Here is a 23,435-nt window from a genome sequence, read left to right on the forward strand (position 1 = left end):
CCTGTGGGGATAGACGGGACGTAATTAGCACATGTACGTTGGGGGTTGCCGTGAAAAACGCCAGAAAGGTTATAAAAATATATTAAAGCTTATATATTAAAGCTTACAAATATATATGTTCTATAAGCATCTCTATACATGAACATTTATGAATAAAATATATATATGTTTACACATTAGACAAAACTTGACTTGAGGCTCATGCCTGACTTGGGAAATTTTTTACACTTTAAATTTAAACTTTAAATACAATTTAAAGTGTAAAGAAACTATATTCAAATTCCTAAATTCAAACTATATTTAAATATAATTTCAATTACAATTGACATCCTTGCAATTTCTGTTTCTGTAGATGGCTATAACTTTTTGTTTACAATGGAACTAATGGGTGTAATTTTTGTTGTGTAGATGGCTTTTGGCATTGACATGTGGATCTTCTATTTTTTTTGCTCGGAAGATAATTCACAGTTTTGCAAATTTGGGAAGTTTTTGTCTTCGTAATCTTTTTGTGTGGAATTTGAATACATCGTACATATAATTTTTGGTGGGGTACATAGTATTTTTGGAGCTTGTATTAATTGCTCTGGTGGTATATATAGATTACCTTTTGTCGTGGTACATATTACCATGGTAATTTGTACCTTGACAAATGATCATTACAATGTATAGTATAGTAAAAATGTTGTGTATAGAGGACATTGTTTTGGTAACGTATTTGGAATGTATGACGTTATTATTTGTAATTGGAATATATATAGTTGGTTTATATATAAGTTTACATTAGCAGGTGTTATTTTTTGTTTGATGGTTGTAAGTGAAACATGCATTACGGAATATGTGATAATATATATAGGTTGTATACCTATTACAGGTTGCAGTGGAAACATACAGGTTCTGACAAAATTTATTAAAATGAAAAAAACAAAACAAAAATATAAAATGAGGTTTTTGGTGACAAAACAATTGGTAGCCAAAAATAAATAAATCTGTTGGCGACTAAATATTTAGTAGCTAAAACGAAATGAAAACAGTTATGGCGACTAACTGTTTAGTAGTTAAAACTCAAAATACTTTTGGCGACTAAATTTTTAGTCGCCAAAATATAATAAAAAATTATAAGCGACTAACCTGTGTAGTAGCTAAACAAGAATCAATTTTTCCGCGACTAAAACATTTAATAGTTGAAATAGCACTATTGGCGACTAATAATTTCGTCGCCGTACATATTTTAAGTTTTTGCAACAAAAGATTTAGTAGCTAAAGATGTGAGTTAAACGAATTAATTTACCCTTTGGGCGCCAATGTCAGTTATGAGCAACTAAGGCTCTTTTCGTCACTAATACCTGTTATTTTTGTAGTACTTTTGGCGATTAAATGTTTTTTAGTCGCTAATACTGTCGGCGACGATGTATCCTGACAAAACCAGCGATCAAAATTTTTGGTTGGCAAAGTATTTCGGCGACAAAAATCAATACTTTTGGCGACTAAAAAATTAGTCGCCAAAAGCATATTTTCTTGTAGTGTAGCCATCCTTTCCTAAAGAAGCGAAATTCTTTTGATCAGCAAAAAAGGAGAAATATTATTAAACACAAGGCAATTCTCACTTTTATAGTCCCACAAAGTTCTTCCAAATTTGGTTGAGATCCATTAAATACACAATCGTTTCCCTATTTCCAAATAGACCATAGCACAGCAAAAGAAATGGCATTCCATATCTTCCTCTCCAACTTTTTCAGCCGAGTTCCAACCTACCATTGAAGCAGACTATTCACAGACAATGGTAAGACCCATTGGATCCCCCCACCATTTGACAATGTGAGACTAGATCAGCCAAACAAACCGCAAAAAAGTAACACATGATTTGTTGTCTCCACCTTAGCCTTGCAGAAGACACAACATACATTAGCACATCCCACTACAAGAATTTACACATTTTGCAACCACTTTTGCCGACCAAATAAATTTTAGTCACAAAAAAATGACATTTGGCGACCAAATATTAATTAGTCGCGAATGATCATTATTTTTGGCGACCAAATATTATTGGTCGCAGAAGGTTATATTTTGGCGACCAAAAAATGAGTTGGTCGCAGAAAGTGGTATGCTTTTGCCAACCAACTACAAATTTGGTCGCGGAAGGTCACATATTTTTTGGCGACCAAAAATTTGATCGCCAAAAACTTATTTTCAGCAACCAAAAAAAAATTAGTCGCCAAATTTGTACTTTTAGCGACTAATATTTTAGTCGCCGTTGATTGAGATTTGGCGACTAAAAAAGTTTGTCGGCGAATGTACCTTTTCTGCGACTAATATAGTCTTTTGGTCGCCAAAAATTTGGGAGGGAAATTTGATTTTTATAGAGGCGGGAATTGAATTTTTTTTGCGACAAAAAAATTTGGTCGCCATTTTTAAAACGACGTCATTTTGTACAGGAAAATAGAAAAAAAAAAAAAAAAAAAAAGAGAAAAAAAAGCCCTAATCTCTTCTGTCTCTAGCCCCCTCTCTGTGTCCATGTTGGTCTGCCCTCTCCCTCTCTCTGTGTTCTCTCTCTCAATCGGTGCCCACTCTATGTAGCTCACCGAAGTCCCTCACCACCATTGCTCAAGTCCGTCGCACATCGCCACCGCCGCAAATCGCCATTGCCCTCTGTCTAATGGACTCCTCATTTCTAGAAGATCCTCACCCAATCTCACCTCATCTCAGACCAACGTCGCACGCCACTGCTAGCGCCACCACCGCCGCCGCCGCATCCTCACAGGTTCTCTCTCACTCTCGGTCTGTCTGTCTCTCTCTCTGTTTCTCGCTCTCTCCCTCTCTAGCCTTTTAATTATTTGAGATTGCTTTCTCAATAACATTAATCTGAAGGGCAGATTTTGATTCTGAATCTTGCTCACCCCATGATTCCACATCAAGTTGATCATCTTGTAACTCAACCTTTTGTTCCAATGGAGTTCTTAGCTCTACATTATGATGGATAGGTGAAGATACAGTGTCTTCTGTAATCTCAATAGCATTAATCTTCTGGGCAGCTTTTGACTCTGAATCTTGGTCATGTTAATCTCAATAGCATTAATCTTCTAATTGTTTAAAATCGTTGTCTCGTCTTCCTACCAATGCCCATATCCATTCCCTTGTTTGTACTTCTTAGAACGAGAGTATGAAATAGATAAACAAGGTATACGATTTTGTTATTTAGATGCTTGCTTGCACACCTACTTTACTTGAATTAGGGTTGTTTGGGATTTGACATGGGGTTGTTAATTTCGATATTCTTGAGAGACGAGTATTTGTTTTGGGGTGGATATCTTTCTAGAATGTTCATTGCTGCAATTTGACTTGTGATACATTTATTTGAGGTGCTAGGCACACTGAGGCACCAAGGTCTCTTGGTGCTAATTGGGTTTGAAGTTAATGGTCATCCCAATTTTTCGGTGCAATTATTTTGTGTTTTAATGTTGTGGCCAACAGATATGATGGCTTCTGATCTATCATGCTTGGCTGGTAAATTTTTTGGCTTGTTGGGAGAAAGACAAACCATGGATCCACAAATTGTTGACTAGCTCGAGAAAAGATCTTCATAGTTGGGAGCTCTAAGACAATGAACGATATGGAATCCTAGGACTAGAACTATGGTTTACTACTTCCCAATAATATAGTTGTTTGATCTCATGGTGAAAGGGGAGCCCGGAGTGAACTTGCCCATTGCCGTATAGTAGAGTGCGTAAGGGGAGATTTTCAACTAAATAAAACATGACAAATAATTTAATAAACAGCTTAATGATGTCAGATCTTTCTATTGGAGTGACATGGTATTAATGTGGTGGTTGGCAACACTCGCCCTCCTTTTGCAGAAATAACTTAGTCTCTTTACATGGTTTGCTATTTGCAAAATTTGAGCTGATTGTTTCCACTTGCAATGATTGTTCTCAATTTTTGATGATTTAATTATTTGCATTTATTCGTCTACTTCCACTGCATTTCATGCCTAGATTTTGGTTATATATTAAATCCAAAGGGCTTCAATAAAATTTGTTTTTGGAAAAAATGTAAAAGAAAAGGCTATCTAGCTTGAAATTGGCCAAATTATTAATTTTTGATTGATGTGCAACAATTTCTTGTCGCAAACACCACCTGCAGAGGTATTTAGAACTCTTATTTGAGATTAGTTTCCGGTTTGAATTATAACATTGTGATTCTTTTTTTCTTCAGGAGGAAACCGTATCTTCTGAGCTTCCGAAACCAGAACACACTGATTATGCTGCCATGATGAGTGTTATATATAGTATGGTGAAGCTGGACTACATTATGCAGGTACTAAGCTCCCTCATGTTGTGTGATATTTCTAATTTGAAGATTTATTGCCTTGTTTGGTTTCATTTTCAGAATATGTTTCCTAATTTTATTTTTTTTTTGGAAAAATAAAAGTTAATTTGATGAACATAAATACCAAATTTTTTTCTTCAAATTTTTGAAAAAACAAATTGTCCCAAAAAAGTGGAAATCATATGAAATTATGAGTTTCTTTTTTTTTTTTTTGGGTCAATTTTTTCCCCAAACTAGTTTTTAGTTTTTTTGAAGAAAAAATAACATAATAGATTTTGAAAACCAACCAAATTGGGAGATTAATTTCTTCTCTTTTTCTGCATAATGATCTGAATCTGGGAAAATTGTGTACATTCTATGACAAGGTTTAAGTTCTCCTTCGGTCAACACTTTTTAGGGGGTCTGACTGAGAAAATTATCACTTTGTTGTAGCAAAGGATCGTTTCTTCACTTAATCTCAAATCGTCATCAGGAGAACTAGAAAGCTACAGCCTGATGTGGTCCTTGCGCCCTTTTATAAACAATGATATCATGCATCAAGCTTGGAGGCTTATTCCATGAGTCTCGTAGGTATGTTCTGTGAAGATTTTTTTATTTATATTTAGATTAATTGTAAAGGAAGAACAATCTGTTTGACTAGTTTTGTTTTTTTAATAAAAAAATAGGTTTTATTTATTTATTTTTTAGTGCATTGGTAAATTTTTGGACTAAAAAGCAAAAACACACCAGTTCTAGCTAGAGCAGTCACTTTGCACATAGCACAAAGGTTAGGTCTGCGTTGCATTGGTGAAAGCTAGGACTAACAAGCACGAACACACTGGCTTCACTCCGTTTGCTTACACATTCTCTTTGCTGATTCTTTCAAACTGACCATGCCTTACTACAAGTCTCTTCCTAATTGTCTCATTTGCTTTGGATTCCTTCATGAAGCGAAAAATCCAAATCTAGTATTTAACTTGGACCTCATAGCTTTGTGCGCCATCTGTTGTATCTCTTGTTTTAAGTCGTGCCATAAAACAGTAAACTTGAACTTGTAGCAGAACACCCTCCCTTCACTTTCACATACAGGAATAGGATGCAAGAAGATCACCTCCCTACACTCCAATATCCAGAGTAGGAGGCAAGGCTTACTCCTTCCTATTCCTATGTGGAAGCCAGGACACAAGGTTTGATTATTCAGATATACCAACCTCCTTTCCCTAAATAATTTATGAAATATTATTTTGATTTTCATTCTCCTTTTATCTCGTACATACGGATCAACTGCTAGCATTTCATAGAGTACAATGATTAGGATCGTTGTAGCAAGTGTGTAGAAAAATTAAGTGGGTGTATTTAGGCCATGTTTGATTGTTGGATCAAGTTGAGTTAGATTACAAGTGCAATGGGATTGAGTGATGAGATTACTAGTGTAGTTGATGTGTGCCTTTTAAGGCACACGTTAAGTCATGCAGAATGTGCATTCTTTTTAAACTTGTAAACTCATGCCCTAGGGACACACTTCAACAAAATCCTTGTCTAAAAGGTTGCTTTGTTGTTGTAAAGTACAACAAACTAGTCTTTTCACATCCAATTTTATAGGATTGGATTCACAATCCCACTTCATGGGAATGCTAATCCCACAATGTGAGCGATTCATAATCCTAAGGACAATTAGTACCATGTTATTTTTACCAACCAAACATGATTATATAGGATCCACTGGATTCCTAATCAAGTCCCATCAACTATGGATTAGATGCCTTGGGTGCTTCCTACCTGATGTATTAGACAACTAGTGATTTTCCTTCTATATAACATTGACAACAATTTTTGACTAACCTCACTTTTGAGGTGAGTTTCGAAATAAAAATTCATGGTACATAGATTTTCTGCTCAAACAAAGAGGCTCTTCTGGGATTGTATCCAACATGGGCTTCTTTGACCTACTCACCGCTACTCTATACTTGAACTCTGGTGCCGGAAACCCCTCGACACCCTCCAAATTTAACCTTGAATCGCCAACCTGACCAGACTGCAGTGATATCCTCACGTTTCCACCCTTTACCTGCTTGGTCCGTGCGTTAGCCGCCATGAAAAACACAGCCATATCTGGTGTCGTGACTATGGAATTCACTCTCTTCATGGGAAACAAGAAGTACAGGTTACAAGAAGTACAGGTTACAAGAAGTACAGGAATTCACTCTCAATTTGTGATTGTCCATTAGTGTTATCTGATCTGATCTTTATGCCTTACCTGTGAAGGTCTTCTCCTCATGGTGGATCAGTTATTTGTTGCTTTACATTTGTATTCATAGGGCATTTGTAGAAGTTGGTTTGTTTTAAGTAGAATAGACCAAATAAATTTTTAATATTGAGGTTTAGGGTCTTCTATATTTTTCTGCTGCTTTGAACAAGGTTAGGTTGGCACTGGGGATTGACCAGCGTGATAGCAAATAAGTTGGACTTCCTTTCATTTATGCTACATTTTATTCTCTCTTGTTTGTGTGATATTTTTCCCACCAAATGATATTTTTTAATGATCTTCATGCTTTTATGCTTTTCTGATATGTCATTTTTGCTCATTCGATTCTATAAGCTAATGCGAAGTCTCATCATCAAGCTCTACAAAAGATTGCTGATATAGTTAAGCACGTTAAGTTTCTAATCATGTTGTAATTTAGTGGCCTTTATAGCTGAATGAAGTGGAGTTTTTTTTTTTGTGTTATTTTCCCCAGCTGGTGCATAAGCATACACATACATATGCATTATATACACTGCGATTTGACCACTCTGGCATTGGCTTTCAACTGTGCAATTGTATTACAATAATTATAAAAACTTCAACTTTCATTAAACAAATAATTAAAATACATATACATACTCATCATAGAGAAGTACACATAGGAACAACTAGTTTGGTCAAGTTTATTTTTCCCTCTACAAACCCCTACACAAATCCAATAGCCAAACACAGCCTGAGAGAATTAGCATTCTAAGTTTAAGGCTAGCAACAGCTAGTTTGGTCAAGTTTACCTATAATGTAATGTACTTCCCTACATTTGTACATTCTCTTAGGTATAAGATGAAAATTCCTCATAGACTAATAACCCACCCACTTGACCTATACGGTAACTAATCCATTGACATTTTTAAGTATACTTGAATCGTCGCAGCACCTATGGTTAGCAGAATGAATTACTTAAAGAGTCATAACTGAGTGTTGCAGCTTGTCTTGTGGAGTCATAAGTAAGAATAAAGAAAATAGATGCATTTAATCACAAGACCAATCCCGTATTCAACAATGATCTCACTCACTCTCTTACCCGGAATAACCTTCCAATCACTTTAATACTGATCCTTATAATCATGAAATCAACAACGACCTCACTCTCTCAGCTTGAACTACTTGAAAAGATAAAATTGTAACAAACCATTAAAACTTGGAATAAAACACAATATTGACTCATCCTATACAGTTATAATTACTGGATAATGGGCCAGCATACTTTGCTAAGTTACTTAATGGGTAAATTACACTGCTCTCTCATAAGGTTTGGGTTTATTAGAACAAGTCCCACTAGTTTCATGAAATTATATTGAGCTTCACTGACATAGTTAGTTCACCAACAGACCTAACAGAAATGTTGAATTTGTAATTGCCCTCTCATAAAACAATCATTTTACACCAAAAAATGACTTTACCTAATTTCCCTTTTCTCTCTTCTCTGCCCATCTTCTTCCTCTCTTTTTTTTCTATCATATTCTCTCTTCTCCATCGTTCTCTTCCCCTCTCCCCCTACCATCGCACGTCAATAATATATTTTTTATTCAAGAATTCAAATAAGGTGATGATGTGCCTCAATTTGGTGCTCAAAAGATGGAACCACCTAGGAGAACTAGCCAAACTTATTGACAAAGAACATTTGGAAGGTGAATGGGAGGGGAAAACAGTTAGATTATATCCCACATGGCTGTTGATCTAACAGGAATCACCCATCTTGACATTCTTGCTTCAATCACACCCCTTTTTTTTTTAATATATTGTTTCTTAATGTGGAAAGCAGAACTGCTCTGACTGATATAAGGTGGAGTGCTGAAATTTGCTGTGCTGTGTTTGTTGGGCTGAAATTTGCTTTGCTGTGCTGTGCTCTGCTATGTTTGTTGGAAATCTTGTTTTGCTGAGTTGTTAAACTGATTTGAGCTGGAAATTTGTGGGCTGCTGGAAATTTATGGATGAATCTGCTGTGTAAGGTCCATGTATGCAAAGTTTGCCTTCCTCTCTGCTGTGTCTGCTGTGCTTGTTCTGTTCAGTTTTCTGTTCTGTTTTTGGTTCTCTTTGTCTGTGTTCTATTCTTCTGCTTTTTTTTTTCCTTTCGGGTTTGGTTCCTCACCAAACTCCTTCCCTTTATTTGATGTAATCTCATATCTTGTATGATTTTCCATCTATAAAGGTTCCTCTTTTTTTGCTGATAAAAAAAATAAATAAATAAATAAAAGAAGAAGACCTTCATATGGTTGTTTATTGACTTGGAAAAGCAAATGATAAGTAAGTTCCATCAATCACCAAATTAGAAAATTAGTTTCCACATAAGATTTTCTTAGAATACAACCAAATTTATTTTTTTGCTGTGTAGTCTGAAATTATGTGGCAAAATCTTGATAGTACTTCTGAACAGACTCTTAAATTTGTTTTAAATTCAAACAAACATATTGGAAGTGGGAATTGATTTGAATTTAGTGTGTGTCTTGGTAGGCCTATTGGGTTATCATTTATCAAGAAATGAGTTCCTTAGCACTAGTGTCATAATCATCATTTTGGCTTTTGGACTTTTCATTGCCTATTAACAATACAAAAATGATTATCCTCCTTATATTTGGATTGGCTAAGTGGCATGTTAAAGTACCTAAAGGTCTTGGATTTGGGAAATAATCAACTATCAGGTCCAATTCCTTCCGAGCTTGGGAGCTTGACCAGCCTTGTGAAAATGTAAATGGTGTTTGACATTTTGTTTCTTCAATTGAGTTTATGTGTTTGCTTCTGGTTTGAGATTTTGCTTTTCTTGTTTCAGGAACCTTCAATCCAATGGGTTGACTGGAAAGCTGCCTTCTGAACTTGGCAATTTTAAATACCTTGAGGAACTTCGGCTGGATAGGAATAAGCTTCAAGGAAACGTTCCTGCAACTAACAGTTCAGATTTTACATCCAGCATGCATGGGATGTAAGTAAAAGATTCATATATAATTACACTATAATTCCTCTAAATGTTGCAGTTATCTGTTTGGGGATTGATTTGATGCGCTTTCACTGAAAATAGTTGCTTGTAGCAAGAATGTGAATAATATTAATTTAATTTTTTGTGGTAAGTAAACATGTGAACTTGAATGAAGAAAATAAAAATGTATAACTATATACTTGCACTTCCTAGTTATTTGATGTATAATTTAATTTTTATGATGCCCATGTTTTGATTTGTTTTTTCACCTTTCATAGAATTTCATTGTATATACTATTAAAACATTAAATTATGCACCAGATTCTGGATGCCCATGTTTTACAAATTCAAACATTGGACCTATTGAAATTATGCACTTTCAGAAAGAAAAAAACGAATACTAGTTGTCAGTTAACAACAGCCATCTAATATTACACATAGGCCCAAATTTTTTCCAGATTAAATGTCAAAATGAAATCTTACTTGGCTTATGTTTTTGAAAAATTAATTAGAATGAGATATTATTTGACTATAATTTTGAAAATTGAGACATTCAGCAATAAGAATTTGTTACCATTATGTTTTCTTGATGGATCTTAGGAAAAAGATAAATTGGCCAAACAGTTGAGCCATCTCCATCACATAGTCTAAGACAAAATCTGCATAGAAAGCAAGTTATGATTGAACAGAAACATAAGCAATGAAATTCTATGGAAGGTGAAAAAACAAATCAATACACACTACAATTATGAATTTCTGTCTGATGCTTGAGAGACTACAACAAAACAAAATAGAAATTGGTTTGAATGAGAATTAAAGTGGGAATGCATTACAAGTTCATGATCTAATCTTCAACATAGAGTAACCAAGTTACAAACATCAGATAATCACAGAGGCAAGTTTTGCAAGAATGGAGGTAACTAAACTACCACTTGTGTTCCAGGACATACCAAAAAGAACAGAGAGATTTGATAAAGAATATGCATATAGTACACGACATAACTACGGAAAGAAAGGAAGAGAACGGTAAGGAAGTACTTTGGATTAGTGGCAAATTACATTAATGTCAAGTTGGTCTCAGAATCTTAACTAAATATATATGAACATCATATAAAAATGTATAATTTAATTTTTTCCCCCCTTGTAGTTACTTGATGCAAGTTGCCTCTCTCTCTCTCATGCATACGGACATGCAAATGCATACATGCATGAATTGTTGCCTTTTAGTTATTGTGGCATGGTTCTGGTCCCCTTGATGCTTGCTTACCATTTCAGATTAAGCATGACCTTGCTGATGCTGACTACAAAAGATAGTTTCTAAACTTTTACATCTATGATGATTTTCAAAGAATCCTGTTTTAGTTCTTGAGCATTTTGTTGTCACTTCTTGTCAGATTGAACTTTATTTTTTCTAAGACAATTTTTCACTTTGTGTGCATGTGCAGTGTGGATGGTGGAAGACCAAGTAGTGCAAGTATCTTTGTTAGTGGCTTTGTCTTGGGTGGAATTGTTGTTGGAGCACTAGGTTGTATATATGCACCCCAGGTATGTGTGTATTCCTGAACTGTTGTCTATCCATTAGAATTGGATTTATTTGGTCAAATCTCTGGATTGTTTGATATGCGGTACTTCAAATTTCATTAGATAACATAGTTGCTGTGAGGTTCATTTGCCTTACAGATCAGCACGGCACTGGCAGGAGCAGACAGGAAAGATTTGATGAGAAAGTTGCCAAAATTCATATATGATGAAGAGAAAGCCTTGGAGGTGAGATCTTTCTCTTGCATTTTGGCAACTGCAACTGCCAAAAGATTTGGTGTATTTTTTAATTTTTACTAGGGATCTTGTCATTGATTCATGTTGACAATATGAACTCTCATCCACTTTATATGATTTGATGAGAACAGAGTACACGCAAAATCTTGACTGAGAAGATCGCGCAGCTAAACTCTGCCATAGATGATGTCTCTTCGCAGCTCCGTGCTGATGATACCCCAAATGGAACTGCTGTAAGCCCGGATGAACTTCAGGCTTCCATATGACAAACTGTTCAAAAGATATCCTGAAGTTGTTTATCGATGAGAAATGTTTGAAACAAATCCTTTAAATTTTCACTAGTAAACTAAGGGCTCAAGGTGGGGCCCTTATGTATTGTGTCGAATGTTAATGATTCAATTAATTTGAATGATGCTTTAAAATTATAGGTTTATTATGGATTGAATGAATTATTAGGAATTACAGGTGTATTGTTTTCCTGCTTTGGTGACTAATTTATTAGTTGCGACATCCAAAATAATTTTTTTTTGCAAAAAATGACAATTGCCGACCAAGAGTTTTGGTCGCAAAAAATACATGTATTGCCGACCAAAACAGCTCTTGGTCGTGGAATCTCACTTTTGCCGACCAAAAGTTTTGGTCGCGAAAAGACACAAATGGCGACCAATTTTTTTGGTCGCGAAATGTGATAATTGGCGACCAAAAAATTTGGTCGCGAAATGTAATAATTGGCGACCAAAATTTTTGGTCGCGAAATGTGACAATTGACGACTAAGAAATTTGGTCGGGAAAATATCACTTTTCGCGACCAAAGTGTTTTGGCGACAAAATAAATTAGTCGCGGTAATTAAATATTTAGCGACCAAAAATTTAGTCGGCAAAATCCAACTTTTGCCGACCAATCACAATTTTGGTCGCGAATTACTTTTGCCGACCCTCAATTGGCAACCAAAGTAGCGACCAAAAAAATTGGTCGCGGATAACTTTTGCCGACCAAAAATAGACTTTTAGCGACCAATTTTTTTGTTGCCAAAAGTGTTAATTCTTGTAGTGTCCATTGAGGATTCCAATCCTTTGTGGAAAACTAATGTTTTAATTGAGCTTTCCTAAAGAAGCAAAATGATGATCGAGGTGAATGTACTATTGGTAGCAAAAGGATGAGATCATTTTTACAAATTCTCCTCGTGTTCCTAGTTCTTTTTTCTTTTTTTTTTCATTTAAAATCAAAAAATGTTGGGGATGATTGATACTAGTTTTACTTGAACTTGTGTTCGTAACCATCAATCTTGTCAATGGTTAGGCCAAGTTTGGGAAGACTAAATAAGTGCACTTTTTATTTTTTTTGTATTATGTGTAGCAAAAAGTAGAGAGGAGATGTTGATTGATGTGACCCAAAAAAGATAAAAAGATGAAATAAGTGTACTTTTTTAGGTTAGCCAAACTTGACCACTAAAGTGGATTGTTTGGCCCCATGCCCTAACAATCCTACCAAGAACAATTCTTGACGATTGGAACATGAGACACGAGTTCTGGTACATTACTTATGGTCCCAACTTCTACTAATTCACCTAAAATCATCAATCAATATATATATATCTGCGCATTACTCAGAGATGGAAGAGAGAGAAGGTGGATGGAATCCAGTACTACGAAGGAGAAAGAGCACGATTTGGCAGCAAGGATATCGATCGGAGCAAGGGTTAATCACCATTTTCGTGGATCATATCCCAGAGTCAATGGATCCCAAAGGATTGTTCAACCTTTTCAGCAAGTTTGGAATCGTTAAAGATGTGTTCATCCCAAGGAAAAGGAGACAAGCAACAAGATCTAGATTTGGCTTTGTTAGATATGATTGTGATGTGGCTGCAGAGGTAGTAATACAGAAGACAGATGGTTTGTGGTGTGATAATAGGGCTTTGCAGGTGAAAAAAGCAGAGTTTCAAAAGACCCAAAGGTTTGATCCGAGGGTGCGAAGGAGGATAGGTATGAAAGAAGGTGGGCAGAGGATACAAAATCAACTTCAAGGGCAGCAGATTCAATTTCAGGGAGGAAAGAAATCATATGCCGAAGTATTGGTTAATGGTGGAGCTAGTGAAAGGGAGGAGGTGGTGATCAAAACATTCGAGGAAGGTAATGGGTTGGGTTATGAAAGCTTAGTGGTGACAATGCGCAATTTTTTCGCTTTCAAGGAGTTTAGAGCAGAGTTGTATAAAAGGGGGATGAAGGATGTGATTGCAAGGGAGTGTGGAGGTAGATTAGTAGTGTTAACCTTTAGCTCAGTTCAACAAATGAAGGAAGGGAAGGTCAAGCTGAGTGCGTGGGGACAGGAGTGGTGTGATTCAGTTAAAGAATGGGGGGAAGGGCACTACGTGGAGCAGGAGAGGTGCGTTTGGTTGTGTTGTTTCGGCATTCCAATTAATCTTTGGAGTGTCACTACCTTTCGCAGCATAGCTAATCATTGGGGGACGATGGTCCAACTTGAGGAGGATGTTAATAACCCTCAATCTTTTCAGCAAGGCCGAGTCCGAGTAGTAACGAGGTGTATGAAGATGATTAATTCGATGGTTCATTTGGAATGTAAAGGAACTCTGTATCCAGTAAGGGTCTGCGAGGAATTACCTCGCTGTTTATGTCCGAGTTTAAGTTATAGTCGGGGTAATGCTACTGGTTTCCCTCCATCCCAAGTTAATGAGGAGGTGGACCAACTATCCGGAAATGGAGATTGTAGGAGGTATGTCCAGAAAGTTCCTGTACCAAGGGAGGAGGTAACGGGGGGAAGATCCGCGGAGGAGAGCAGGGTGCTGGAGACAGAAATAGAGGGACCAGATATGGTGAACAAGGATGATGAAGGTCAACATGCAGAAGCAGAAGGTGTGTTATAGGGAGGCATGGGGCATGCTAACGTAGGTGCATGTTCCAATGAGGAAGGTCTGGTTCAAGTTGTCAACTCACAACAGGTTATGATGAAAAATTTTCAAATTTCAAACGGGGTTCTCGGCTCTTCTGGGCCTTGTACAGAGATGTGTGGGCCTGAGGAAGGCACATCAAAAATTAATCTTGAAGTAGTACTTGAAGGGTTGCATGTTGGGCCTTTGCCCAGTGGATTAGACAACAGGGAGAGGCTGACAGTGGAAGAGAGTGAGGCCCAGCCCAGGTTTAAGCCCAATGTGTTTCAGTCCATACAGAATAATTTAGATAAATCTGGTGTTGCAAGCAGTAAAGTCCAGGAGGTTGCAGAGAAAGCAACATTCAACAATCGCAAAAAAGGCTTTGTCAACAAACAAAGGGGAGCACTAGGCAGTTTTGGGTTCCAAAGAGGTGCCATTTTCAGACCCACGGCAGCAGCTGTAGCTTCCTCTTTGTCATCATCCCAAAATCAATCGAGGTGTAGTAGAAGGAATTTAATTGAAGAAGCAAAGTCAACTTTGAAGGTGGGAGCAATTCTGGGGCTGCAGTACCAAGGTAGAGAGCAAGACGTTGTGAACAAAATAGTGGAGCTTGAGGAAAACGATGTGGAAAGACTTGCAGGTGAGGCAAATAGAAGATAGCAGAATGTATCTTGGGGAAAAAAGGGTGATAATTCAGTTTATCCATGCATATTTTATCTTGGAATGTTAGAGGGCTGCGTAGATTAGAAAAAAGGGAGAAAATAAAGCAGCTGGTGAGGGAGCGAAATGTGGATGTTTTATTATTGCAAGAATCTAAGAGAAGTTCGGTGGATGCTAGTTTTGTGAAGTCTATATGGCCTTATGAAGAGATGGAGTTTATGGGAGTGGATTCGGAAGGTTATGCCGGTGGTCTTTTGAGCATCTGGAGGCCAGAGGTTTTTAAGCTTACTGACTGCTGTTGCAGTAAGAATTTCGTTCTTCTATCAGGTATATCTAGCCCTTCTTTTATGTGTACCATAGTCAATGTTCATGCCCCAAATGAAGGTGTAGCTAGGAGAAAGTTTTGGGAGGTCTTGATTGATGTTTTTCCCCATTATCCAAACCCTTGGTGTGTGGGGGGGGGGGATTTCAATGAAATCAGATTCATTAGTGAGAGGAGAGGGTGCTCTAGGCGGGAGAGGGGGATGAAGGATTTTAATGAGTTTATTAACAAATTGGAACTATCAGATTTACCTATGATAGGTAGGCAGTTCACATGGTGCAATGCAGTGGAAGGGGAGAGATGGAGTAGGATTGATAGATTTCTACTGGATTCTAGGTGGTTAGATACATTCTCCTTTAAGCAATGGGGTTTACCTAGAACAGTATCAGATCATTGCCATATTCTATTGAAGGAAGATGAAAGGGATTGGGGACCCAAACCATTCAAGTTCTTAAATCCATGGTTAGCTCACCCTTCATTTATGCCTGCAGTCAAACAGACTTGGGAAAATAATCAGGTGTCAGGTTGGGCTGGGTTTAGACTCATGAGGAAACTAAGGGATTTAAGATCCCATCTAAGGATATGGATAAGGAGGTGTTTGGAAATATTGACGCTCTATTAAAGTCTGCTGAGGAGGAGTTACATGAGTGGGATTTGCAGGCAGAGTCTGGGTCTCTGGATGATGCAGGTATGAGAAGTAGAAGAGAAGTTAGAAGTCTGGTGTGGAAGTTATGTAGAGATAAGGCAAGGTTGTGGCATCAAAAGTCCAGGGTGCTCTGGGCCCAAAATGGAGATAAGAACACTAGGTTTTTCCACATTATGGCTTGCAGTAGACAAAGAAAGAACTTGTTGGACTCAGTGTGTGTGGAAGGGGAGTGTTTGGAGGAACCTGCTCAGATTAAACAGGCTGTGGTGAGGTACTTTAGCAAGCAGTTTAAGGAGTGTTGGTCTGCGAGGCCAAAGCTTTCGTGCCCTTTTAATGTTATTAACTCAGAGGCAGCAGCTAAATTGGAGGCAGAATTCACGGAAGATGAGATTTGGGTAGCTATTCAAGATTGTGATGGGAACAAGGCCCCCGGTCCTGATGGTTTTAATTTGGCTTGCATTAAAAAATGTTGGTCCATTATGAAAAGTGAGATTGTTCAACTGTTTCATGAATTTCACACTAATGCTAAGCTATCATATGGGATCAATAGCTCCTTCATGGTTCTTATCCCTAAAAGGCATAGTCCTTCAGGGTTAGGTGATTATAGACCTATTAGCTTGGTCAGTTCCATATACAAGATTTTGGCCAAGGTGTTGTCTAAAAGAATAAAGCTGGTTCTCCCAACGGTGATTAGTGAGGTGCAGTCAGCGTTTGTTAGTGGTAGACATATATTGGATGGAGTGTTGATCGCCAATGAAGTAGTAGATGGGTGGCACAGAGGTAGGAGGAAGGGAATTATCTTGAAGTTGGATTTCGAAAAAGCTTATGATTCGTTAAGTTGGGATTTTTTGTTATCTATGTTGGGGAATTTTGGTTTTGGGGCGAGGTGGATTAGGTGGATGAAAACTTGTGTTACAACAACCATGGTGTCTGTATTAGTTAATGGTTCACCATCGGAGGAGTTTCAACCACAGAAGGGATTAAGGCAAGGTGACCCTCTATATCCCTTTTTGTTCATTATAGCGGCTGAAGCCCTTAATCTTTTGTTGGGTAGGGCTATTGAGAAGGGCTTATTTAGGGGAGCATCAGTAGGGTCTAATCCGATGGGCATATCTCATCTTCAATTTGCTGACGACACCATCATTTTTTGTGAAGGAGGCATGGAAGATGTCATCAATTTTAAAAGAGTTTTGAGGTGTTTTGAGGTGATCTCTGGATTAAGGATTAATTTCCACAAAAGTGTGGTTTGCGGGGTGGGTTTTACTGAAGATCAGACCAAGGAGTTCGCAAAGGTGCTCAACTGTCTGCCTAATAAATTGCCAATTAATTTTTTAGGCTTGCCTCTCGGAGCAAATCCTAGAAGGAAGAGCACTTGGGATCCTGTGGTGGTGAAATTTCAGAAGAAACTATCTTCTTGGAAAAGGAGATTGTTGTCGTTTGCAGGTAGATTGACTTTGATCAAATCGGCCTTGTCTAATTTACCTCTATACTTCTTGTCAATCTTTAAAATGCCTAAGGGGATAGTAAAGGCTATATCTAAGATTCAAGCAAACTTTCTCTGGGGTAGTTCCGCAACCAGCAGGAAGGTGCACATGGTTAAGTGGAGGGAGGTTACGAAAGGTAAGAATCAAGGTGGCTTGGGCATAAGGGACTTAGGTGTCGTCAACGAGTGCTTGTTGCTAAAGTGGTGGTGGAGGTATGGTAGTGAGGATACAGCTTTGTGGAAAGATGTAATTTGCTCTAGGTACGGTAAAAGTGGTGGGGGATGGTCTCCTGTATTGTATCATCCAGCAGGGGTCTCACTGGTTTGGAAAGATATTTCCCAACTTTCGTCGGTTAATCAGCAATTGAGAGAATTTTTTGGAGAACAGGTTCAAATAGTTGTTGGCAATGGGAGGAGGATAAAGTTTTGGTATGATCTATGGTTAGAGGGCAGAGGGCTGAAGGCTGAATTTTCTAGGCTGTTTAGTTTATCTATAGAGAAGGAGGATACCCTACAGCAGATGTGTGCAAAGATTGGTGCCTCAGGTAGGTGGCAGCTTCAATTCAGAAGGCCCCTACTAGCTTGGGAGGAAGAGGAGCTGCAGAGGCTGGTAGGTATGCTGTTATTCACTCCTAGGCTCAGAGATGGGGTTGAGGACTCATGTTCATGGTTAGCAGAGAAGTCGGGTCAGTTCACTGTTGCCTCTGTATGGAGATGGAGGGCTGCAGCTAGTGGGAATAATTTAGTAGTCCCAGCAGGGGTATGGGAGAGTTTGGCCCCTCCAAAGATGCAATTTTTTTGTTGGATGGCTTGGCGTGGCAGAGTTAAAACTTCATCCTTCCTTCAAAGAATTGGGGCTGCTCATTTGGGTGCTAGTAACTTGTGTGTTTTTTGCCAAGCAGAGGTGGAAACTGTTGAACATGTGCTCCTGATGTGCCCTTTGGTATGGAAGTGCTGGTCTCACATGGTTGAGTGGTGGGATCAGTCATGGGCAATTCCAGGTTCTATAGAAGGTCTGGTGCAGTGGTGGAATGGGGGCAGACATAGTCTCAAGTCCTGGGTACTCAAAGTTTGGAAGATTATTCCCTCTGTAGTTTTATGGTCAGTTTGGAGGTTGAGAAACCAATGCTTATTTAAGGATGCCATTCCTAATATACATGCTCTTTGCGAACAAGTGAAGGTGCAGGTAGCTTTGTGGTCCAAATGGCACTTGAAGGTGGAGTATTCAGTCCATGATTTAGTGTCCAACCTCTACCAGATCAGATGGCAGTAAGGTTCAAAGCAGTAGTAGGTTGAGGTCAAAGCAGTAAAAGGTTGAGGTCAGTATGGTTCAGATCAGTAGAGGTGCTTTGGTTCTATCCTGAAGTATGCCCAGCTGAAGTTTCTGTTTTGCTTTAGTGTCTGTTTGGCTGCAGTCCTGTAATCACCCAAGAAATTAAATAATCCTCATTCTGCAGTTAGTAGAAGGATGCACTGCTGGGTTGCTGGAGCTCTGGTGGGAGTTTGGTTCTGATTTGTGTGGCTGAAGTTGATCCAGAAGTATGACAGAGGAGTTGGCTTGTTCTATTTGGTCTGCTGGGTATACTTCTGGATTGCTGTAGTGCCCAAAATACAGGAGTTATGCTGCTGGTGTGCTCTGTGCTAGCTATGGGTTGTGGGAAGCATTGGTATACTTCTGGCCTGTTATGCTTAACAGTGCTGCTCTGTCATACTTCTGGATTGCAGAGGAGTTGGCTCGTTCAGTGGAGCTGGCTTGTTCTATTTGGTCTGCTGGGTATACTTCTGGATTGCTGTAGTGCCCAAAAAACAGGAGTTATGATGCTGGTTGCCCTGCTGGTATGTAACAAGATGGTGGTTTGTTTGCTGGATGAGCTTTAACTCTGCTGTGCTGTTGCTACTGGTTTGCTTGCTACTGGACTGCTGGATAAAACAGATTCTGATCTGTTTGAGTGGTGCATTCTGATCTGATTGCCCTGATGGTTTGTGCAGACTGATCAGTTTGGGGCTGCTTTGGCACTAGTTCTGCTCTTGCTGGTGTTCTATGGATGTTCTTGCCTCTGCAGAAAGTAAGCCAAGCCCCAGTTCCCAGAGAGTACATAGTGTCCCTTCTTTGAAGTCTGTGTGGGAAGGCAGCATCAAACAGCCATGGTCACTGCCAGGTGTCTGTGATCTCAGGATTGAGTAGCCAGATTTTGAAGATTTGACTGAGGAGGTGTAAGCATGCTAGGGTGTGTAGTTGAGAGTGTATTTAGTTCAGTGTATGCCAATGATCGTGTTGGGTGGTCCTCTTTCTTGTTGGTCTCTCACCAACTAAAGGGGTGCTAGCAAATGATAGGTTGAGCTAGATGGTGCCAATCTCGTTGGGATGATTTAGCTCATTCTGATGCTTTTGCATTTTCCCTTTTCTTTATTGATGTAATTGGCTCTGTACTTGGTACTTGTTTATTCCATCAATAAAGTTCTTTTTGCCGATCAAAAAAAAATTCACCTAAAATCATTTAGCTGTTTGTTTCCACCAATTAATTGCTTGCCCCAAAACCTAACTCCCCTTATAATTACATTAGATTGCATGAAAAAAGAAGAAAAGAGACACTGAGGTCTTATTTGGGAACAAGTTATTTTAGTAATTTTTGATTTTTTAGTTAAAATATGAGATAAAAAAATTATTATATTTGGAATGAATTTTTAATTTTTTAAAAAAAGATGTGCAAAAAATAAACAAAAAAAAAATCTTCAACTTTTGATATATGTTATAGATTTTTTAATTTTTTTAATAATTTTTTAATTTTTAAACTAAAACCTTTACATGCCAAACGAGGCGTGAATATTGGTGTACATAGAAAGCTATAACCCATATGAATACCATTCTTCATGTCAATTTATTCTTTGAGAAGAGAGAGAAGGGACAAATTTACATTTTAAAAAAAAAAAAAAAAAGGGTAACAAATACAATGGTTGGACTTTTTACCTAGCTCCTTGACAAGCAAATTACAAAGAAGCCCAAGACAAGAAGTTTACAAATCACAAGAGCTCTAAGATTCTTGATCAAGAACCATTCTTGTTGGGTACTGGGTGGGAGTGGGAGGGGGAAGAGGTTCAACAGTTGCATTCCAGTTATCAGCACCACTGATCAACAAATCCAAAGCATTGCTAAAGTCATCATCCCAGAAACCCATGCCCCATTCAAAAGTTGGCAACTCCAATTCCTCCAATATGTTGGATGAAGAAAAGTGGGAGGAAGAAGAAGAAGAAGAAGATGATGATGATGATGATGATGATGATGATGAAGAGGTTATTGTTGATGATGATGATGGTGATGATGATGATGGAACACAAGGTACAAGGTTAATATCATGGGGTTCAATCAGTGGGACTGAGGGAACACAAGGTACAAGATTAATTTCATGGGGTTCAATCAGTGGGACTTCATCTGTGGAAAAGCCATTATTGACTTCCATAGAGTTAAATGGGCCTTCCTCTTTGGCCTCAGTGTCAGTAATGGATGACTCAAATAATATCGTCTCTATTTCCTTGTTTTGACCCACTTCAGATAGAGATGGCACTGGCTCTGGTAGTGATTGTTCCTGTTGTTGATCGTGTGGTTGTTGTTGGAATTGATGATCATGAGTTGGAGTAGTAGGAAGTGGCTTGTGGGTGAGAGGATCTATCCCCATCTTTCTCAGTTTTTTCTTGATGTGGGTATTCCAGTGGTTTTTGATCTCATTATCAGTTCTTCCAGGGAGATGAGAAGCAATCTTGGACCATCTGCAAAAAAATCAAATGAATTTATAAGCTTTTAATGGCCACCACTACAATGGTCCAAGAAAAAGTAGAGTCCTTCCAAACATACCAAAAGCATTTCTTGACACACCTACTATTAGAGTATGATTCATATGAATATGCAAAGAAAATTTTGGGGTGTATTTCGGATGGGGTTGAGAGGAATAGATTTGGTAAAAACTTGATTTTGGCATAAATTGTACAAAGTTACCCCAAAGTAGTCATGGTATGTTCCAACCTACAACCTTAACATGAGTTTTAACCAGTGAGCAAGTTTTTTTTTTTTTTTTTTTTTTTTTTTTTTTTTTTTTTTTTTTTTTTTTTTAACCAGTGAGCAAGTTGCCTGAAAAGAATTTTCTTAAAAAAGTTATGGGACAGATTTACCCTTTACTTTATTTGGAAAACTAATCAGTGAAAGTAATTTTAAACTGTTGCTTATCATTGACAGAGAGGAGAGCTGTGTGTGCATATATATATATATATATATATATTCCTTAAAAAAAAATAAACAAAGAGGATTTATTCCTTGTGTAGTTCTTTGTCTGCCATTTGAGGCATTCCTTGAAGGAAAATTATACAATAGAAAGTCCTTTAATGAATTATCAATCAGTGACATAATGCAACAGACATTGAGCCATTCATTAATTAGAAAGAGAAGAAGAAGAAGCAAAAGGGAAGACAAGGTGGAGACAAAAGAAGAATATTTTTAAGGGAATTGGTAGAGAGAGAGAGAGAGAGAGAGTGTGTGTGTGTTAATATAAAAACCTGTTTCCAAGTTGAGCATGGAGATCAATAACCATCGTCTCTTCATATTCTGATAAGAGACCCCTCTTCAGGTCTGGCCTAAGATAGTTTGTCCACCTCAGCCTACAACTCTTTCCACACCTTAACAATCCTGCAATTAACCATACCCCAATATATATAACTATTCTCTCAAATGAAGGCAAAAAAACAAAAAAAGAACAAAAAAACATAAAAGAAGTAAGAAGATAACTAGTTTCTCTCTCCTTTTTGCATTAAAGAAGCCTGAAATCTTCTGTATCATTACAAGGTTTTTCTTAACAGCAATATTAGGTATCATAAAAAATCTTTCATGAAAATAATCATGAAAGTTTTGTGACTCTTAGACTATACTTAGAATAAAAGGTCACACACTAATTAAGGTAATCCAAGAATCATAACTCTTTCATAATCATTTTCATGAGAAAATTTTTATAATGCCTAACTTTTCTCTTTCCTTAAAGATTATCTTGTAGGCACCTTTTCTAGTATATGCCTTCTGTAATTATTGTTAATTAACTTGCTAGCTAGCTTTCCTAGACAACCTTTTTTTTAAATAAAAAATAAAGTATCAATCCCTCCTAAGAAAAAAGTTAAAAAGAAAATACAAAATTTAGTTTTTATATATATATATATACATTTTTTGTCCAGGAGAGGGAGAAGGATGGGAATCCTAGGGATTGATTCGAGCCTGATGAGCGGCTGATTCGAAAAGTCCGGTGTTTTTTCACTGCGCGAAGTTATGTCATGTGTGCTGTCTCATTCAGTTTGAGCTTTCAAGTCCAAGGAAGCAACAGAATGTTCCCTCCATGTCCTCATTCTCTCCTATTCATCCCAAGCTGATATTTTTGACAGACAAGAAATTAAATGATTTCTAAACTCTCTCTCTCTCTCTCTCTCTATATATATATATATATATATATAAATGTTGGTAATAGAATAGAATAGAATATGGGTAAGATGGGGATGAGGATGGGAGACCTGCAAGTTTCGGGAGAGATCTCCAGCAGCATTGGCCATTGGTGAGGATGAAGTTAATGAGCTTCTTGTCCTCTTCAGCTGTCCATGGCCCCTTCTTCAACCCTACTTTCTCACAGCATGGTTGTCTCCCCATCTTCTTCCTTCACTACTTCTCTAAACAGTTACAAAACTCTCTCTCTCTCTCTCTCTCTCTCTCTATATATATATATATATATGAACAAACAAACTCACAACGACCCAATTCAGCTCAATGAAGCTACACAGAAGACAGAGAGCAGAGACGAGAGGAGGAAAAAAGAGAAGAGAGACTTTTGTAGAGAGAAAAATATGTAGAGAGAATTGGGCAGACTAACATCTCCATCTTCACACACACACACACATATATATATTGAAAAATGTTTGCAAGTTTTAAAAAGTTTTTATAATTCTACTAATCAAGATATATATTAATTTTAATTTATTATATATTTAATGATGGTAGACTCAACTTTTATATCACATAATTATGGAGGAATTTATGAATATAAATGTGTAAATGCGTTAGTTGATAATTAAAAAAGATATGAAAAAGATCATTATTTTGATATTCTAATCGTGTAAT

The 23,435-nt window shown here is 37.6% G+C and overlaps 2 protein-coding genes across 9 annotated transcripts; one reads left to right on the forward strand and one right to left on the reverse strand.

Moving 5' to 3' along the window:
- The first annotated feature begins 2,498 nt into the window (after positions 1-2,498).
- On the forward strand, positions 2,499-11,725 carry LOC114281577 (uncharacterized). 8 transcript variants are annotated; one of them, XM_082866941.1, is made up of 7 exons: positions 2,499-2,775; positions 4,210-4,311; positions 4,756-4,893; positions 9,375-9,524; positions 10,462-11,063; positions 11,163-11,285; positions 11,426-11,725. In XM_082866941.1, exons 3-5 carry the CDS (start codon positions 4,847-4,849, stop codon positions 10,580-10,582), a joined length of 318 nt encoding a protein of 105 aa, XP_082723067.1. In that variant the 5' UTR covers positions 2,499-2,775; positions 4,210-4,311; positions 4,756-4,846; the 3' UTR covers positions 10,583-11,063; positions 11,163-11,285; positions 11,426-11,725. The 8 variants fall into 8 exon arrangements, with proteins under 8 accessions (XP_082723067.1, XP_082723070.1, XP_082723066.1 ...); XM_082866944.1 differs by having other exon boundaries at positions 4,210-4,307; XM_082866940.1 differs by having other exon boundaries at positions 2,499-2,758.
- Positions 11,726-20,149: 8,424 nt separating this feature from the next.
- Positions 20,150-23,214, reverse strand: LOC114306395 (transcription factor MYB20). The gene is made up of 3 exons (XM_028251618.2): positions 22,835-23,214; positions 21,839-21,968; positions 20,150-21,058 (listed from the first exon to the last, which is right to left on the reverse strand). The coding sequence occupies exons 1-3, from the start codon at positions 22,965-22,967 to the stop codon at positions 20,326-20,328; spliced, it is 996 nt and encodes a 331-aa protein (XP_028107419.2). The 5' UTR covers positions 22,968-23,214; the 3' UTR covers positions 20,150-20,325.
- Positions 23,215-23,435: the final 221 nt, after the last annotated feature.

The sequence above is a fragment of the Camellia sinensis genome, chromosome 4, assembly GCF_055761805.1.
Source record: "Camellia sinensis isolate YWXY chromosome 4, ASM5576180v1, whole genome shotgun sequence".
In the NCBI taxonomy this organism is placed as follows: Eukaryota; Viridiplantae; Streptophyta; class Magnoliopsida; order Ericales; family Theaceae; genus Camellia; species Camellia sinensis.

Excerpts from the sequence above, each read along its gene's own strand:
- LOC114281577 (XM_082866937.1), top strand. The coding sequence starts at position 9,198 with ATGTTAAAGTACCTAAAGGTCTTGGATTTGGGAAATAATCAACTATCA. Across the intron at positions 9,293-9,374 it reads TTGACCAGCCTTGTGAAAAT|GAACCTTCAATCCAATGGGT; the intron begins GTAAATGGTGTT and ends TTCTTGTTTCAG. Across the intron at positions 9,525-10,461 it reads ACATCCAGCATGCATGGGAT|GACATACCAAAAAGAACAGA; the intron begins GTAAGTAAAAGA and ends CTTGTGTTCCAG.
- LOC114306395 (XM_028251618.2), bottom strand. The coding sequence starts at position 22,967 with ATGGGGAGACAACCATGCTGTGAGAAAGTAGGGTTGAAGAAGGGGCCA. Across the intron at positions 21,969-22,834 it reads ATCTCTCCCGAAACTTGCAG|GATTGTTAAGGTGTGGAAAG; the intron begins GTCTCCCATCCT and ends GGTTAATTGCAG. Across the intron at positions 21,059-21,838 it reads CATGCTCAACTTGGAAACAG|ATGGTCCAAGATTGCTTCTC; the intron begins GTTTTTATATTA and ends ATTTTTTTGCAG.